The 20,000-nt window shown below is 36.9% G+C and overlaps 1 protein-coding gene across 23 annotated transcripts in view; it reads left to right on the top strand.

Annotated features, from left to right (window-relative positions):
* Positions 1-20,000, top strand: part of FOXP2 (forkhead box P2) — a 651,774-nt gene that overhangs the window by 579,813 nt on the left and 51,961 nt on the right. For 15 of the 23 annotated variants that reach the window (XM_090042266.1, XM_090042257.1, XM_090042255.1 and 12 more), the window contains 5 exons: positions 2,525-2,662; positions 3,817-4,020; positions 5,719-5,884; positions 14,136-14,349; positions 16,095-16,199. In XM_090042266.1, the coding sequence (XP_089898392.1) occupies positions 2,525-2,662; positions 3,817-4,020; positions 5,719-5,884; positions 14,136-14,349; positions 16,095-16,199 (827 nt within the window). The remainder of the gene's footprint in view (positions 1-2,524; positions 2,663-3,816; positions 4,021-5,718; positions 5,885-14,135; positions 14,350-16,094; positions 16,200-20,000) is intronic. The other 8 variants (XM_090042267.1, XM_090042262.1, XM_090042251.1 and 5 more) reach the window with 5 other exon arrangements.

Here is a 20,000-nt window from a genome sequence, read left to right as displayed (position 1 = left end):
GAATCAATATAATGCATTATAGAAAGTTCTATGCTTAATAATTCTGTTCTAATTTAATTTGAAAATTTGGTGTATTCAATAGCTCTTGACATTTCTTTTTAGCTGTAGTTATGTGATCTTTCATTGTGTATGGTGCTATAATATTAAGCAGGGTTGGATTCTTCTTCAAACCTTTTAAGGCCATTTTTACTATAACTTACCTAACTATATGCCTGTAGTGCTTAAGGTGTCTATGGCAGTTTTTGTGCTGGTGTGTTTTGTATAAGATCTAGTAAAGGAAGTTATGTAGGCTGTACACTTCTAATGATACGGTAAAAAAGACCAAAACAAATTTTGGAATGGGAGAACTCTTATGAAAGAATAAATTAAGATAGCAAGTCTCCAGCCTTGGCATTGAAACTGAGATTATACACTATATGAGCAAGTGGTGAAAAATGTGGTGTATAAAATGGCAAATATGCATTATGGTTTATATAGCGTCTGCCACATTTTACTAATTCTTCACCACTGTAAATGAGTAAACCACTTTCCTTGAAGCAGTGGAATTAAGTATATTTACATATACCTGTCTATATATTTTTACTTGTGTATTTATCCACACTAGACATAAGATTAAGAAGAAAAGTGTTAACAAGTGTGCCAGGCCTTTGACATTTTGTAATTTTTTACAATAGACATATAAACGGAGAGACACTCCTTCTAGGTTTTTAGGTTAAGTTTAATGGTATCAATGTGAAAGTGCAGTCTCATAACAACTTGATTTGTGGTGGTTAGATGGCAGCACTGAAGCAAAATTCTCAGGAAGCAAATTCACGTATAGCAAGCACAAATAGATGAAATTCCTGTTGACTTCAGTAGGAGTAGTGTACTGTGACTCCAGGTTTGAATTTGATTCTCATAAATCCCAGATTTTTTCAGGCTGGTTTGTTTTATCTCTGAGAATTAGCACATAGTCTTAGAACAAAAAACACTAAATGGATGCAGCACCTTCAAATATCACAGTTCTAAGCACTACTAAATAATCAGTTGTAAGTGGGAATCTGCTTTTTTGTGTCTGTTGTCTGTATTTTACAGCATGCATTTCTGAAGGCTTTTTATTAGAATAATTTATCCAGTGTTTCTTCACAAGGACATTAGCTTTTGTGATAAGTGTGGTCATTTTGACTCTGGAACAACATTAGTTATATATTCAAGTTCTATGGTATTGCTTGTAGTAGCTTGTTTTAGCACCTCAATCTTGATAAATATTAATAAATAGTTTTCAAACCAAACTAAGATTATTTTTACAAATATCAAAAAATAGATGTTCTTTCTTTCCAAATGTTAAATTTAAAAAGTTTAGAAAATAATAATTGTATATGTCTTTCTCATAAAATTTGTCATTTCACATTTTCCTTCATAGACTAGATTGTTTAAGCAGAAATATATATTTTTAAAGTGTTTACTGTTAAAACATATTTGGGATTTGAGCTCGTAATCCTTGTATCCTTTTGCTGCAAGGAACTGTGATATCTTGAGAACATACAGCACTACAATATTTTTTTTATTAATGCTTGCTTTTATTTCCAGAAAGGAAGGGAAAATTATTTTTTGAAGGTTGCAAACTTGGAATGGTGACAAGCAACTTGAGTAGGTACTGGTTAGATCAAGCAATGCCTTTAACCATGTGTCTCAACAGCCACTGAGTGCATATTTGAGGCTCATACACCAAGTATCTCTTACACACACACAAAACGCACACTTGCTGTCTGCCTTTATCTCTCATATGCACAAGCACACACAGATATATAAGTGGAAAAAAGTAGTAACCACAGAAGGACCTAAAAGAAAAAAATTTTTCAGTTAACAAAATAAATTTGTTTATATGATGATTTTCAGACTTTGAGTTTAAATTAGGAAAAATTGGAAACATACTGTCAGTCTAAAGAGGTTAAAGGCCTAAGATTAAGTTCCTTGTTCGGTGGAGGCTCCTGCCTTTGTTTTTGTGGTACAAATAAACTTTTCTTAGAATAAAAAAAATCTAAAAGGAGAGGTTTCTTCATCCTAACAGAAAGCATTATACATACCTTTTCTAGTCTAAATATCTATATGGTATAAAACATCTATTGCTTTAAGATGCTTATTTTTTATGTCTATTTTAATCACATCTTGTGAAACAGTCTCAATAGGTTTTTCCATTCGTAACATTATGACACTTGATAAGATGATTGATTATGAAGTGTTGAGAGCCCTACCATGTGATCATTTATTTTTAAATACACATTTATACTAGCCAATGTTTAAATCTCTTGCAGTAATACATAAGAGATGTGAAACATAAAGCTTGAGTCTGATCAAATCTGATGCCTCTGGAAATAGAGTGCCACAGTACTGTGGTCTTAAAATAACAGATTCTTACTGAAACTGGAACTTTGCCGTTATAAATATTATGTAAAAATTATGGTCCATCTTTGATACAAAATAAGAAAAGATGTACAGCTGCGATGCAGGTGTTTGATGGTGATATCTTTCTTTCTCTGTGCAGGTGCCTGTGTCAGTGGCCATGATGACTCCCCAGGTGATCACCCCTCAGCAAATGCAGCAGATTCTTCAGCAGCAAGTATTGTCTCCACAGCAGCTTCAAGCACTTCTTCAACAGCAGCAAGCAGTTATGTTACAGCAGGTAATGTGGGTTACCTGCTTTGGATCGTTAGCCTAAGAGAATCTTCACAAGTATTAGCTGTGCTTCTAAGAGTCTTATTTTCTCGTATTTCATGATTCTTGCTTACAGTAATGGTATTGAAATCAATGTAGAACTTTTTAGTCTGTACATTTCTTATTCTAGTTGCAAGTGTGTGAAATTTTACTTGCACTTTTGAAACACTTTTGAAATACTGTAATCACAGTAGCAAGTACATTATTAAAACTGAGCAAGTCGACATTTAAAATTTCAAGTACTCAGACAGTTTAGTTGTAGGCATGCCAAAGGATGTGTAAATAGATTTTTAGAAAATTGTTGCTTTAAAATTCATAACTCTTTAGTGCTCCCTTTAATCATATGAATGGAATGTGGTTATGAAATTTGAACTTGCTGACTTCGTATCATCAAGGAGATTTTTTTTTTTTTTTGGTTTTGCTTCCAAAAATTTGACCCAGTAGAAATTAGAAAGAGGAAGGATGATTATTCTTCCCTGAGCGCAAAAAAGATCTGGTAGCTATGCCATGAATCAGTGAACTTGTTGTTCTTACAATAGTGTCAGTGATCAGAAGAGCAATATAATATGAAAGATAATTTCAAGTGGATTTTTGGGTGTGTGCTTAATTACTATAGACAAAATAATGTGTCTGTTCATCTTAGTTCTTGTATGTTTAAGTACTTTGATATCTACTATCATGATCATTTCAGGCAATTCACTTTCAGTTGTAAGCCTGGCATCCTGCTAAACAGACTGACAGATTAATTAACTTTTTTCCCCCCTAAGAAACAGACAGTTTTGTTTGGCCTTCCTGACTTGTTGGTTTCTTGCAAGTGGCTGAGCACAGCTTCTGATTTGTTAGTTATGAGGAACTTCACTATAATAATTTGGGGAGTAAATTAGGTTCTGCTGCATTCCCTTTAGAATACAGATTTTCTATACCCTTTTGTTTAGGATATTTTGGAATCTGCCTTGGAAAATTTCAAAGCCGCCTTGGAAAAAAATGTATGTAGATCTGCCTCTTCAAATCAAACCATTTTTTTGTTATGAGGTGAATCTTAATGGCTACTCTACCATATGCCAATCTAGAAGAGTTTAGGAGATTTATAATACTTGAAACTTTTGCCTTTATTTATTAAAGTCAAAATGGTTTATTCAGCAACAACTACAAGAGTTTTACAAGAAACAGCAAGAGCAGTTACATCTTCAGCTTTTGCAGCAGCAGCAACAGCAGCAGCAGCAGCAGCAGCAACAGCAGCAGCAGCAGCAGCAACAGCAGCAGCAGCAGCAACAGCAACAGCAGCAGCAGCAGCAGCAACAGCATCCAGGAAAGCAAGCAAAAGAGGTAAGAACCAAGGAACTCATTGATCCATGCACTTGGTTTTTGGGAAGGGGCATGGAAAAGACCAGAAGTTTCAAATATATTTTTATGATAGATTCTTGCTGTCAAAGATGCATTCTCATGTTTTTACTGAGCTTAATAATAGGTCCTGCTACATGTTCAAATTAAAGCTGGATAGAAACCAGCTAGAGAGTTGTTACACATTTTCAAGCACTAACTTCATAGCTGCTTGGCTCCTTTTATAGGTGGATGGTCATTTTTATTCTTTGATGATTACTGTGCACTTGTGGCTGGTCTAACTTTATTGCACAATTAACCAGTTAATTGTGTAATCTATGTAACGTGTAGCAGGGGTCATCATGACAGTAGAACCTTTGAGTGTCTCTTTTCTGTAGCCTGAGATTTAAGAATTGCAATCCAATGCCGCCGTCTAATGTTCAGTAATGAATTGCAGTGTACAAAGAGCAATCTGTGTGGTGGACAAAGTACTGATTATCTGGTATTCACAGAGAATGCAAGTTGGTGAAGGAACCTTACTTTCCTGTCTGGTACAGCTCAGAGACCATGCAAATTTAGCCCATTGTTTAAAAAGAAAAAAAATGGTTGAGCACAGATTTCAAAGTCGCAGGCCCCTGATTAATGAACTGCTACTGTAGGTTTGGAGTGGCGAGTAGAAAGTTACAGTTTGATGTGCTCATAAATCAACCTGACAAGCTGGCTTCTCAGACCTAGCTTGCACTTGTCAGCAAACTGCATCAAATATAAACATAATACAAACAAAACATGTTGAAGTAGTTAAATTGATCAGCAGGTATCCTAGACGTTGTCTTCAAGCTGCCCATTATGCAAACGTACAGGAAACAGTTCTGACCTCCTGAGGCTTTGTTTCTGTTTGGATTTGTGAATAGAATTTCAGACAGCCATCAACTACGGAATAGAAATTGCTCCCTTATTTCTCCGGAGGCTCTGGGCAATCCACATGACTTGCTCCATTATGCAGTCTGTTTTCCAGTGAGCGCATCAGAAGTTTCTCTTTTCCCCAAACTAAAAAGGAAAGGTCTTCCACAGCAGCTTGTCTTTCTCTGAAGTGTGACTGCCTTCTCATACCCTCCTGAGTCTAAAGAACTCCAGTTTGTCTTGTAATGCCTCACAAAATTGGAAGCTATACTTTTGCTCATAATAGGGCACTTCTTTGCCTTGAATGTAATGCTGGTTTTAATATATTCCAACAAGAGGAGGGAAAGAGCTAACAGGCCAGTGAAATGGAGGCTGCATCCCAGTTTACTAATAGACCACTGGAGACCACATTCATGGGCCACTGCGGACCAAACTTATCCAGTTGGAAAAACAAGAGTGCCTTTGAATCGCAGACTGCTGTAAAGTTACACTTTTAGCATAGATAAATCTGTTATCATCTGCCATGAGCTGATATTTTTTTAGTTCGGAGCAGCTGTTGCCTACTTTCTCTTGACCCTTTTCTGCAGTGCATTCTTAAGTGCATCTTCCCGTTTTCCCTAACAACCTGGTAGTTGGAATAAAATATTAGCCAATTTCAAATGCTTCTACTGTCGGCATATTCTACAAATAACATTACTACTTAATAACAGAGATGAAAGGGAAGCACGTGGAGTTTATATTTGCTGCTTTGCAGCCTTCATTGCAGACTTTATTGTTTGTTGCATTTGGGGTTTTTTTTCACAGCAGCAGCAGCAACAGCAGTTGGCAGCCCAGCAGCTTGTCTTCCAGCAGCAGCTCCTCCAGATGCAACAACTCCAGCAGCAGCAACATCTGCTGAATCTTCAGCGTCAGGGACTAATTTCCATCCCACCTGGCCAGTCTGCTCTTCCTGTCCAGTCGCTACCACAAGGTATATAAACAACATATGACTCCATTCATTTCTAATTCACAGCATTTTTATCCGTTCATTTTGACCTGAACTTCAGTAGTTCCCCTTTATGACATTTAAACTATACTTTATTATTAAATCATTATTGTTAATATTATTACATTACCAAGTTTTCTTGAGGCTGATAAATTTTACTACAGGCTTTTAGTGGAAAAGACCATGTTTTGAGTGGTTTTTCTTAGGTATAAAATGCATATTTATTAGTCTTATGTGCAGAAAACAATTTTTAATGCCAACACAATTCAAGCACCATTGATTTACACTGAAAAATTACAAATAACTGATTCTGTGAGACTGTAACCTTTTGATATAAAACAACAGAAGTAAAAGGTAGCGAGCAACTGATATTAAAAATGGCAGTTGCCAAACTTACATTCTCTTTTTTTTCTAAAAAGAAAAGAAATGTGCTCTCAGTAATTAAAAAAAAAAAAAAAAAAGTAGTCATCCTAAATTGCTGGTTATTTAATATAATTTAGTGAAAGGATCTTGTCATCTCAGAAGTACTTTTCTTTGCCATTCTTTGAAATGCTTAAGTATAATAACAATTTTCATCACCGTAAACTGTGATGTCACTAATAGGAAACTGTAACTCGTAGAACGATAAGAGAGTTTTCAAAAAGACTTTCAAAAAGACTCTTGAACCGTCTTTCACTGGGATTAAGATCAGCATCAGATGTTAGCACAGAAGCCCTACCCTTGGGAGTCATATATTAATGATCCAATAGTTACCTACAGAAGACAAAAAGAGGCATAGTTTTATAAAAGAAAAGTTTTACTTAGAAATACATGTTGTAGGCATTACAAAACAAGGTCAAAGACTTTGTGTGTTAAGGACTGCTCTGTCATCATCTGTGAGGCAAATAACAGTAGTATAACGAGGCATGGATGACCAGGGCACTAGACTCCAGTGCCTACTTCAAGCCACTGCCCCTGTCAGCCCAGCCCCTGCTGCTGCTGCTGCCCAGGACACAGGCCCCAGTAGTAGTTATGCCTGGTGGCACATCATTTGTGCTTTCACTTATTACAAAACAGAGGTGAGATAAAAGACTCTGCCATATATAATAATGTACTTTTTAAAGCCCCAATCCTGCAATGGGTTTGGGGATAGAACCACTGTCTTTAATAAGACACTGCTTGAGCATTGAAGTAGGGAAGAGTTTTTACTATAGGATTGGCCCTTGGTAGTTAGGTGAGCACGTAAGGTGTGCAGAATATGCAAGTAAAGGAAGGGGCAGAGGGAAGAGTAAGCAAGATAATGATACGCTCAAATAGTATGTCATAGCTGATTATGAATCATCTGCTTTGATCAGTTTGGCATTTTATTTTAAACCTCAGATCCTGAAGACAAAGATTAGTTCAGCATGCTGTCTCTGTCTCCTCTCCCCTCCTCCATTTTTTCATAGTAATTTTTGTTAACCTTTATGGTTGTGGAGAAAAGCTTGATTCAAACATAATTAAGTACAAAAATCAGAATATAAATAAAAGAACTCCAAATTTAGTTTATGTTATGACCTTGGAGGAGTTATGTCATGATTTTTGAATGCTTCACATTGGCAATACTACTTTCCGTTTCCACAAAGCATTATCAGATCAGAAGGGGAAAAAAGTAATTGAAGTGAAACCTTTCTCTGAACAGCTTTACCTTCCTCTCTCATGCAATCCTCTCTTATGCCATCTGTTGCAAGAGGAATTCCTTGGGTTTTCCCTAACATTGAGCATTTCCCCCTAGATTTCCCTTAGCATTCCTACCCAATTACATTGATATTCATTACTCTAGTGCAGCAGTCATTCACACATTTCCAGAAGAAGAAAAATATGAAATAAAGCTTTCCTTTATTTCTTTTTACATAGTTGCTACAGCAGAACTATTAAGTATACCCCTAACTCCTAAATCTCTCTGGTTAAAGCTAGAAGAATTAACAATAACTGAACTGATAAAAAGCAAAGCGATCACATATTATAAAAAGGTCTGCTTTTTAAAGATTTCACTACTGTTTTTATCTAATTGAAGTAAACATTTTCTTCTTCTGTATGTTTCCTTTGTGTTTTCCTCAGAAAAGACTCTGGGCACAAGTTTCAGCCTTTCCTTTTTCCCCATTTGCTTTAATGCCCATTTTACCTTACAGAAGTGGGGAAGAAAGAAAATAAAGGAAATGCAGAAATATGTTTTTTAAAAGAATCCTCTTTTTCAAAAATTAAACAAATATAGGGCTACATTTTTGCTAGACCTTATGTGATCTGTACAGGAGACAGCAGGACTCCCCTGCCCACACTTCCTGAACCTCAGGCTTGCATTACAAGGGCTAGGCAACTCACTGCTTCCTATTTTTCCCGCATATTGCAACCAAGTAGGCACTGATTGGCATAAGAGGCAAAATCTTGGTATTCTGACCAGGAAGGTAAAAGGAACTTACCAGAGCAGAAATGCTGGGATTGATGCAGATAGGACAGGTAAGGACTTGTTATTAGTTCACTCTTCCTCCCCTAGACTCCTTCTATAGCAGTGTAGCTACATATTCAAGGATGCACCTAAAGACTTGCTCCAACTTATAATCATGAAATCTAAATGGCCTGTATTTAATCACATATCACATGCACTTCAGTCCCCGCAAAAGAGGCCTTCAAAATCAGGATATTTGTCATAAGCAGTAGAAGCCTATTTTCCTTTGCTGTAATAGAACAATGGAGACACTCTGCTCTAATGGCTACCAACATGTCTCTCAGTTCTCTTTGGCCCGGCAAGCATAAAGGACAGAGTCCTGTGTTACCCCTCTCATAGCCATATTATTGGCTAAGTACTATAGCTTATGCCTGAAGGAGCCACTGAGCTAGCTCAGGTTAAGTGAACTGCTGCAGTCTGTAGTATCTTGATGAGGCTTGTGATGTGAAAACAATACTTTATTATTTACAGGAACTTACATAATGAACTATTTACAATAAAGAAGTAAGAGTCTTACTGCTGCCTTTGCAAGTGTCTGAGCCTAGCCTTGTTGCTATCTTGCCACACCAGGAAGTTCCTGCTGGCCCACCCCTGAAGGCCTTCTAGGAGGCCACCTAGGATGGACACTCTGTTTCCAGGAGGCCTTACACTATGTCATAGTCAGCCAGGACTCTGGAAAAATTTATCTTTTCTACAGTCTGCCTTCCAAAAAACAAAGCATCAGGGTCAGATTTAGGCTTAAGCTACAGCTTAGGGCCTCACAATATGAGGGACCTCTAAATAAGAAAAAAAAACCTGACTCAATATCAGGTTTTATAATAATTAGTTGGTGAATAAAGGAGATATGGGAAAATGATTCTAAATATGGACATTTTCATTCAAATATAACAAAAATATACATACATTATATTATTTTATCTTTAAAGTATGTCTTAAACTGGACATGATTTAGGGCCTCAGCATGTCATACTTCGGCACTGGAAGATATCTGTCTTATTTTGGGGGCATGAGGTATGTGAGAAAAAAGGGTAGTAAGTTATCAATCAGATGAGACATGCCCACATATTTACCCATGTAAAATATTCCCATCCTATTTTCTACCTAGCTGCTTTGACATTAGAGTCTTTCTGACCCTGTCTTTGAGGACTTAAGATCTTTTCATCTCTCCCCTCAGGGTTAAATACATCCACTAGCAGCTAGTTTCATAGTAGCTAGGGTCAGGAGGGACCTGAACAGATCATCTAGCCTGACCCCCTGCCACAGGCAGGAATGAATGCTGGGTTCACAAGACCCCAGACAGGTGATTATCCAACCTTCTCTTGAATTTGTCCAAGGTAGGGGTGAGGACCACTTCCCTGGAAAGTTGGTTCCAGATTTTGGGCACCCTAACTGTAAAAAAACTGCCTTCTGATCTCTACTCTAAACCTATTCTCCATCAGCTTATTACCATTGTTCTTCATCACCCCAGGTGGTATTGGTGAGAAAAGGGCTCTACCTATTTGCCGTTGATCTCCCCTGATGAGTTTGTAGGCAGCCATCAGGTCCCCCCTCAGCCTCCTTTTGCTGAGGCTGAACAGGTTCAGGTCCCTCAGTCTCTCCTCGTAGGGCCTGTCCTGCTGCCCTCTCACCAGGCAGATGGCCCTCCTCTGAACCCTCTCTAGGCTGGCCACATCCCTCTTGAAGTGTGGCGCCCAGTACTGGACACAGTATTCCAACTGCGGCCTGACCAAAGTCACACAGAGTGACTAGCCCCTTGCTGTTACTTGAGACACCCCTTCCAGCTGTGCTGGCTTGGGGCTGAGGGGGAGGTCTGTTCCCTATCCTCCCCCACCCTGCCCAGGTGCTCAGGAAGGAGACAGAGGCTTTTCTGACTCTTGTCTGTGCAAGCCTGGGGGGTAGGGCTGGCCCAGTACTCACCTGGAGTAAACAAGCACCAGCCAAAGCTAGCACACACCATGCAAGGGGCACTTGGGATGCTGGAGGACACTGAACTAAAGTGATTTGCTATGGGATGTGGGACTAATTCAATACACTGCTCTAACCTAAACCAATTGGACATTTATACATATGCTCTGGGGGAGGGGGGAGGATGCTTTAATAAGAGTGGCTCCAAGAGCTACTTTAAAGCACCCAGAGCATTACATGTATCAACATCCCTGCACTGAAAAATGGCAGTGGGGGCACTTTAACTAAAGCTCGTCCAATGGGCTTTAGTTAAAGCACCCCTGGCCACCATTTTTCAGTGTGAAGACACTGATGCACATGACACTGGAGTCTGCTAGAATGTGGTAATTACCATGCTCCAGGAGACTCAATTAATCAAGTCTGCTCTAACGCACTGTAATTACAGCGCATTGGAGCAGACTCACTGCACATGTATAGGTGCCCATTAAGTCTAATACTAAGTCTATCCAGGTCTATGTTAGACTGGGTTCTGCTGTTTTGAAACTGGTCTGTGTGTGCTAATCTTCTGTTTTGTTGCAGATTTAGATCAGTTTCCGAATGCTTATACCGGTTTATGTGCAATGTCTGTACCTAGCTTAAATTAGCAGATGCAAGCAAGAGTTAGTCAGTTTATCCAGCTACTACTCCACTAACTTGCCCAGCAGTAATATAACTAAGAGAAGAGTGCTGGGGCACAAGGATTGGGAACTGACTTAGGGGCGATGTAGAAATGCCCGACTGCCAGCAACCCAGCTGAAGCTGCCGCCCTGTGCACTTCCAGAATTGCCCACTTACGCCCGTGGTCTAGAGTGAAAGTGAATAGAAGCAGGGGAAGCTCTTCCCACATTGGAGCATTAAGTAAAGCATTTCACTCTGGGATAGGAAGAGGCAGCAAGACATAGCCAAATTTGTCTTCCCAAACCTGGACCCAATGAGTGAATGTCCCCAAATTGGAGTGCTTATATTCCCATGCAGCTGAGACAGAGGAATGCATTTTTGTGCTAATTATTCAGATAGATGTGTTTGTTCTTCCATTTTTAATACTGAGTTGAATATTTTCAGTGGAGAAGAGGAAGGAAAGCATTTTAAGAGTGTTCAATACATATGTTACCTCATGTCACCTAATGGAATCCTTTTATATTGGTTTTGATTTGTGATTGCACTAACAGGTGACTGTTGTTCATATTACTATCCTGAGTTACCTGAAGAGCTGCTAGAAATTGCTTCATGAAAATTGTATATTAATTACTTATCTTCATTAAAAACCGTTACAGCTGTTACTATCACTCTCACATTATCTTTTGTTACCCAAAGGCCTGATTCCATAAATAAGTCTGGCTTCTCTGCTTTACAAGCAATATAAGCTCCAATGTTGAACTGTATACCAGAAATCAAAATTATTGTTCCTATTTTATAATTAACTCGTGTTCCTTAAGATATAGAAGGAAAATATAATAATTTTTTCCTAGTTTCATAGAAGTAGGATCGGAAGGGACCTTATAGATCTTCAAATCCGACCCTCTGCCAGGACGGGAGAAAAAACTGGGCTCAAATGATCTCAACTAGGTAGGCATCAAGCCTCCTCTTAAAGACCCCCAGGGTAGGAGCCAGCACCACTTCCCTTGGAAGTTGGTTCCAGATGCTAGCTGCCCTAACTGTGAAGTAGTTCTTGCGGATGTCTAATATAAACCTACTCTCCAACAACTTGTGGCCATTATTCCTTGTTATGCCAGGGGGCGCTAGGGGAAACAAGGTCTCTCCCAAACCCTTCTGGTCCCCCCTAGTGAGTTTATAGGCTGTCACCAGGTCCCCCCTCAGCCTTCTCTTGTGAAGGCTGAACAGGTTCAGGTCCCGCAGTCTCTCATTGTAATTAACACACACAATATTGGAATAAAACATGAATACGTAATAGGCTTTTCAGAAATTACTAATTTTAGGCTTTTTAAAGAATGCAGAAGTTTTTAGCAACATGAGCTCATGTACATTCAGTATAAAATATTAGCTAATAAAGAGCAAACTTGCCAAAAAGTCAATGAAAAAAATTCTCTTTATATCCTGCAAATAAATCTTATTCACCCATTAAAACGACCATTCTCAATGAAAAGCCTGAATGAATAGATGGACCTTGCATCATTTCCTGAAGGTCAATAAATTTGAGCTATGTCAGAACATGGGAAGAGAAATTAAATCCATTCAGATTCCATCCACTGAGGTCACTTTGCCTCTACCAAGAAATTCTGAGTACTGTACACTGTCCCAGCCACTTTCAACTGTTGAGATGATATAAAAAAGAGAGAAGTTGTTTTTAGATGAGCCATGATCCAAAACTTTCCAAAATGTATAGATTGAATCCATCCCTTGACTTGCATGGAAAAAGAATCAGTACCCAGGGCAATTTAAGAAACAGATATGAAACAAACTATGTCCTCAAAAACCTCCACTGATTACGTGACATTCTCATTCTGCTCTAGCTATAGTTTGAGTAGTCTTCAAAACTAGTATGCTGAGGAAACACAGCCTGGTTGGACAAAGAGATGTAATTTTATGAGGTCCGTATCTTAGTACAAGGATTACCACCTTTTAGCCAAAGCACAGATTGCAAGGGGAAGAGAGAGTAGCATTTTTCTGTACTTTAAGTTCCTTCATTGAAGACAGCAACATATTATCATTGAAATTCTCTTGCTTTCTTTCAAAATGTCCCGATATTTGTTAATACCTTACCCATAATTTTTGTGAGCATATATAGTATGTCCCTTACCATAGATACAAAAATGCAGTGTGAAAAAGTTATAATGACACCAGGGTGTGCTCCTGATTCAATTAGCACAGTTCGTAAGTCCAGGATAAGGCAAATTTTAAGCATGTTAGGAATACAAAGATTACCCTAAAAAGCTGATTAGGGTTCAAAACAATTCTAAACATATAGACAAGCCTTAAGGGTGGTCTGGCTGCCAACAGTCCCAAGAGTCTGGTGAAGCAATGAAGTAGGAAAACCTTTTTCTCCCAGTCAGAGCCTTTGAGTACTTGCCCATAAGAGGGCAAGGAGAAACAGCAATGTAGGAGCTGCCATGGGAATTCATCTGTGAAGAGGGACTTGTCAAGGACAAGATCTGGCTTTCTGGCTACTTAGCCCTGCGCTGTTACAGTTTTTCTTTAATTTGGTTTTGTCTTCCAAAAATACATTTTTAAACCAGGTAATTTTTGATAATTAAATGACATTGGCTAATACATGGGTGCAATTAATTAATGTTAACAGGCGAAATTTTTTCCTAACTTTAAACCTGTTGAAATCTCATTGATTTCAGTTTGGTTCTTAGAATTTGGTTTCCTTTCCAAACAGAGGGCATTAATGTTTGCATCTTTACTGTAATTTAATATATTTTTTCTATTTTCCATTGCATCTTTGGAAAAGCAGTACTTCTAAGGAACTGAGTGAACTTTGGATGTATTAAATCATGTCTGTGTGCCAAAAAAATTGATGCTGCAGACAATGAAATCTCTCCTAAAAGTTTCTTTAATAATTGTTTTTCAAACAGTAGTTACCAATTGTTCTTTGTAGTTAGCCCTCTTTGATCCTTGAACAAATGTTTTAAGAAAGACTATATTATTATTAAAATTGGTGACCTTTAATTGACTGTTTGTAACAAGAGAAAAGCAGCTAAATTAACTGGATTCCAATACAGGAAAAATGAAATTGCTTAATACATGTCGATTTTGCTGGAAAAACAAAATCACCTTTATTGTTGGCATTAATCCATTAATAACACTGAGCTCATTATATTAAACTCTTATTTTGTTACATTAGTGGTGTGCTCTTTCATTTTATAGCTGGCTTAAGTCCTGCTGAGATTCAGCAGCTATGGAAAGAAGTGACTGGAGTTCACAGTATGGAAGATAATGGCATTAAACATGGAGGGCTAGACCTCACTACTAACAATTCCTCCTCTACTACCTCCTCCACCACTTCCAAAGCATCACCACCAATAACCCATCATTCCATAGTGAATGGACAGTCTTCAGTTCTGAATGCAAGGCGAGACAGGTAATTCTGATGAGATTCCAATTTTTCTTACCACCTGACAAAATTAAGCTTTCATTACAGTTATGATTCAAACAGTTAGGCAGAGATCGTTGCTTAACATTGCAAGTTATATTATTTCACATCATAAGTTTCTTCACTGCAAAATCAGGACAAGTGCAGAACATTGAGGAGAGATGGCATAATTCTTTCAGCATAATCACAGGGTCTGACTTGAAGCAGTAAACTCTAATTTTGCAGATACACTGTTAAGTTCCTAAACTGTATGCCCATCGTTTTGTTCCCGTAGTGAGGTTTGTGGTAGCACCAGTAATAGTAGAAATAGTACTGTTTCCGTGTGCTACTTTGTACTTGTGGATGCATATTTTGGGGAACTTGGATGGGCATGACGTTAGTCACAGAATTAAAAGCTGTGTTGAAGTCCAGCTGAAATTCAGGCCTACAGTATTAACTCAGTCAATTGTAATTTTTTCACAGAAAATTTAAGCAGGAAGCTTCGCAGGTTGAAGCTGTAGTTCAACTGGAAGGTTTCCTACTTTATGCTTCTTGGGAAGGAACTAAAATGGAAATAACACTAAAGGCCAAATTTTATTCTGTCATAGACTGCAATAACTCCAATGACTTATCTCATTGCAGTTATTTCAATAGTTATTACAATATTGCACTAACGTTGTAACAGAGCAGAATTTGACCCAAATGTTAAAGTTAAAAATACACTTTTTCACACTGAGTGTACAGGTATTCTTGACTCCTCTTTGTTATTTTCCATGTTACTTTTAGTGATTTAAATAAGAAAGTTAAATATGATCTGCAACCCTTAAAATATTCAATACATCAGTTAGGATAGACTGATATGGAAGATCTCTTATGTAAGGTAAATTAAAATGTAGCTGCAGCAAACTTTAAACAGTATATAAGTGTTTTTGCAAAGAAACATCCCCTTTAATTTCTCCAATATTTAAAATAAACTATAATTTGATAAAGTCTGTGGTCTTAATTTAACTTTCATAGCAGTTTTCTATTATTATCTTCTATTATTTCAAAAATGGAGCTTCTCTGGATACTTTTGAGCTATTACTTTAATTAGGATTAATTTGATGATTATATGTTGGAGAAGTTTGTTGATTTCTTTAGAATCTGTAGCTGATGTTCATCTCTATGGGAATAAAACCCAAAACTTCTTTGTTAATTACATATGGATAAAACTGATGCAGACTTTTCAGAAAATGAAATGGAACGTGTGTTTGTTTTTGTGAAACCTGGAGCAGATAATGGAAACAATACTTGCAAAAGAGAAATAATCATTAATGAAAGCCACCTTAATTATAGACACATTTTTCAACAGAAAATACAAAAGATTTTATAGTTACATTCATATTATTCATAAGGCCTGGCTGTCCATTTTAAATATTTCTTTGCAGAATTGATCACTTTGAGTCTATTTTTTATTTATAGGTAAAATGTTACACTAAGGTCATATGGCAGAATTAGCATATGGTATTATACAGTCATCTTATTTTTTCATCCTTTATTAACAGTCATCCTTGGCTCTATTTCTTCTCTAATTGGAACATCATCTAGCCTTGGCAGTTGAACTATTCAATAGAACGATTAAATTTTTCTGACTGCTCTGAGCTGAATTGACCTGTTTTGACCTGTTTGTCACTGATCGTAACCTGACAGGCGCTAGCAGCCTCCAACGATTATGGCTTTTGAGATGAATCTGATGCCGTATTCTTTTGCTACAGCTCGTCACATGAGGAGACTGGGGCCTCTCATACTCTCTATGGCCATGGAGTTTGCAAATGGCCTGGCTGTGAAAGCATTTGTGAAGATTTTGGACAGTTTTTAAAGTAGGTTGTTTTTTATTCATTGGTTCCAGGGGTTGTGTAGGCAAAGGAAGGATAAAGATAGCAAATAAAGTTCTACTGTAAAGCATATCAGAGGTTATTTGTATGTTCCAAGCAACTGGATAATCGAGGCCATCTGCAAAGGGTCAAAGTGTTACCCTTCCTACTGTAGAACACTTTTGCAGGTCTTTCAAAAGCACAGTGTTTAATCCTCTTATTATCCCTTTGCTGAAATGGAGCCTCAGAAAATTTGAAGAGAAGCTTTTGATTGTATGTTTGATAGCAAAGGTATGTAAAAGCACATTTTCAATTCTGATAGTTTGAGTAGAAGCATATAGGAACAGACCATGTGAGCCTGTGTGTGGAAACAGGAAATATGTATGTATACATAGAAATGGGCACACCGTTTCAATCCCAAATGTGGCCATTTTACCATGTTTTAGTAACTTCATCGCTGCTTTTACTTCTGCCTGTGCACAAGATGTATGCTAGTAACAAAAATAAAATAAAATACTAATGTGAGGTGTTTCCATTTTTCCGAATTAAGTGTCAATAAGAAAAGTGTCCAGGTGCAGTTAGTTTAAAGAAAATGGCCAGCATCTAAATATTAGAAAATAAACAATGTAGGTTTCTAGCAACTAAAATGTGCAATGGGTTTCTTTTTTTTAGTTTTTAGGTTTATTTCCAAGCAGCTTACATTGCATGATAATTGCCACAGAAATGGTGAGCATCTCCCTATATTATGTTTATGGTATAGGCTGGTCTTTATCCGAAGAACCATACTCTTTTTTGGCATGCAATGGATCTTAATGGAAAGCTACAGATAGGTTTATATAGATGAGTAACTTCACGGGCTGAGACTCTTATGTTGTCATGGTGCAGCTAACAGGGTGAATGAACTGTTTCATGCTTCATCAACAATTAGGTTAATTAGCTCATTTGAAATTGCACTGCTTTGTTGCCAGGATGTTGGCAGAAACATCAAAAAGATGTGTTTACAAATGGAAGACTACATGGTATATAGCAAAAGCACCTTAACAACAAGGCATAAATACTCAGTATCATAATAACAGAATAGAGTAATATTTTTTGCAATATGTTTTTAACTCCTTCCTTCATCTCTCTTACTATTCTACAATTTCAAAGTGAAATGACCAATATTAGCTTCCAAGTCTTGCTTTGTATTTTCTCTCACTCTTCGTGAATGGCTATGTATAAATATCTTACAGCATATGTATTTTGAAATGCCCAGTATTTGGGAATGATTGTGATGTTTTTGGTTGTAGGTTAGATGAGTTACTAGCTGTGATGAAGGATTTTTACATGTTGCTGAAAATGATTCTATGTAAAACAACAATATCAATAACAGGATTTTAAGGCAACTTAACTCAAGCCTTTCCCTTCAAGATAAACTATTTTTTTAAATGCTTACATCCTCCTTCAGTGATGTTAATTCTTAGGCCACCCTTTTCACATTCATTCCATTAGGTCTCTTGTTATAATCGACAATCACTAAAACCATTTTGATTAACACTGTGTAGTGCTGCATTTACAATTGTTCTGTTTCCCTGAATCAAATGACCCTGGAAGATGTGAGAGACCTATAGCTTTCTGGTAATTTTTGTATAGGGGCCAATCAGATTTAACTGCAGTGTTGTGGCTTTTATCCCACACGCCAGCAGAAAATAATACTAGGAATGCTTTTTTTTTTTTTTTACATTTACTTTTTTTTTTATCCAACTATATCATTTACACCTTTAAACCCAAAAGGAAATCCTAGTAGAACAATAGATGCGAATAGTTTGTGAAATTGAAATGTTTTTATATTTTGCATCAAAGTTAAAATGCAACTTCATGTTAACTTCCTTAGTACCTTTTCATGTTCACACTAATGCAAAATCCCCTTTACAATTAAAAAACATTTTTTTTCAATTAAATATCAACTTTTAGTCCAAAGATTGACCATTTTTCCAACCCATTAACTTTATAGGGGATGACAGGACTAATAGCTGTAGTTTTCAAGGCCTTGCTGTTAGCCTAATCTTTGTTACGATGTTGTAGGTTCTTTGACTTGAAACAATATGATACCTGTGTTAATAGAGATAATGCAAGTATAGTGTACTAAAATGAAATATTAATAAGGTACACTACCCAGTCTAGTAGTGTGTATTTCTATAATATGCTGGTGACAAGTCTGAAAAGCTCCTACTTTATGAGGTGAACTCTAACTTCTTGTGCTCAGAAAATGGTTTACCTAGAAGCTTGTGTTAAAAAAAACAAAAAAACAAAAACAGCTGTGCAGAGGCATCTGAGAAGGAGGATTAAGACAGAAAACACAGTGGCTTTGCTTCACTTTTGTAATAAGGGAAAGGATTTCAGGTGAAATGAAGAATAACTTGCACTAAATGACTTAAAGTGATGAAAGATTTTTTTCATCTTCATTTTTGTTTATCCATTGTGCATTTTCATTTTTACAATAATGTGACATAATTATCTTCTTTGTTTTTGTTGAGATATTCAAAATGGTAAGAAGCTAGACTTCTCACATAGTGAACCAAATGAATACGATTGGTAACCTTTATGTTAGTTTCAAAAAAATGTAACTGATCTTCCCTCTAATATGCTACTGCACCCATTGTGGAAACATAATATCATATTCTTCCTTTGATATCCTTTAACTCTGGACCAAACTATAGTTTATGTTTTATGGAGCAATTTTCAGTCTTGATGAAACGGTGTAAGATTACAATTGTTCCAGTGCACATGATCAATTCTGACTGTTCTCTAAAAACAACTGCTTTTGGCTGAAGAAAAACTTCAAAATATAAAGACAAATCAGAAAAGGCTATTGCATAACTGCAAAGAAGACAAGAGTTAAAGTACTAAGCATTGAAGAGAGGAGATTAAAAGAGTGCCAAAAATATTTATGAAAAATTTGGAATTTTACTATAAAACAAGTGTTGACAGAAGCTAACCATTTTGCTGGTCACTAAGTGAGGAGCCCAGTAGATCTCTAAAAGCATTTAATAGTACTTCTTCATTCCTGTCTTATAAATGTCAGAGTATAATAACATATGACAAAACTTCAGTGTATTTTGTCTGCAAAATTAATTATCATTCCATTGGTCCTAAGTCAGTTTGAGTGTAGATAGATTTGACTTTCAGAGCCTAAACCAAAAGGTTTACAATATAACATTCCAACTAGCAGACAAGTGTTCTTTAACCTGCATGCAGCAGACGCCAGCAAACAAAACACGGTCTATAGTACAAAGACGGGTAATGTTTTCCTCGATAGAGACAGAATTGTTAGTGTCGGGGAAAAAAATCATGCTATAGAAGATAGGCCAGCTTTCTAACAGGAAATATTGCATTTATTATCAGGGGTGAGTGAGCACATTTGAAAGTCTACAAAGAATATTGACCAAACATCTTGGAAAAAGTAATAAATATAAAACCACAAAAAGAAACTGTTTTGTGTTCCTATAATGTAGTATAGAATTTCTTCCAATTTTTTTCTTGCCGCTGCAGAATTATATATAAAATTATGCACTCTCTTACTTAGTGTGTATTGTCTATTTCTTTGTCTTTGACTAGGCAGCATGGCTACAAAATTATGACCTCAAGAAGGCATTCTTTGAACTTGTCAGAATGTTGTTTCTTTTGGTGACAGTGCCACCATCTCTCAAAACTAAGGGATCTGACATAATCAGCTAAATGAATAGTGACAGCTAACATTTTGTATTTAAACTCCTGTCAATGTTTAAACATAAAAAGCGTGATGCAAAATAAATCAAACACCACGTA

Source organism: Crocodylus siamensis, chromosome 4 (assembly GCF_052110815.1).
Source record: "Crocodylus siamensis isolate JL-2025a chromosome 4, ASM5211081v1, whole genome shotgun sequence".
NCBI lineage: Eukaryota > Metazoa > Chordata > Crocodylia > Crocodylidae > Crocodylus > Crocodylus siamensis.
Note: the sequence above shows the minus strand (reverse complement) of the source record. Positions and strands in the feature narration are given on the sequence as shown.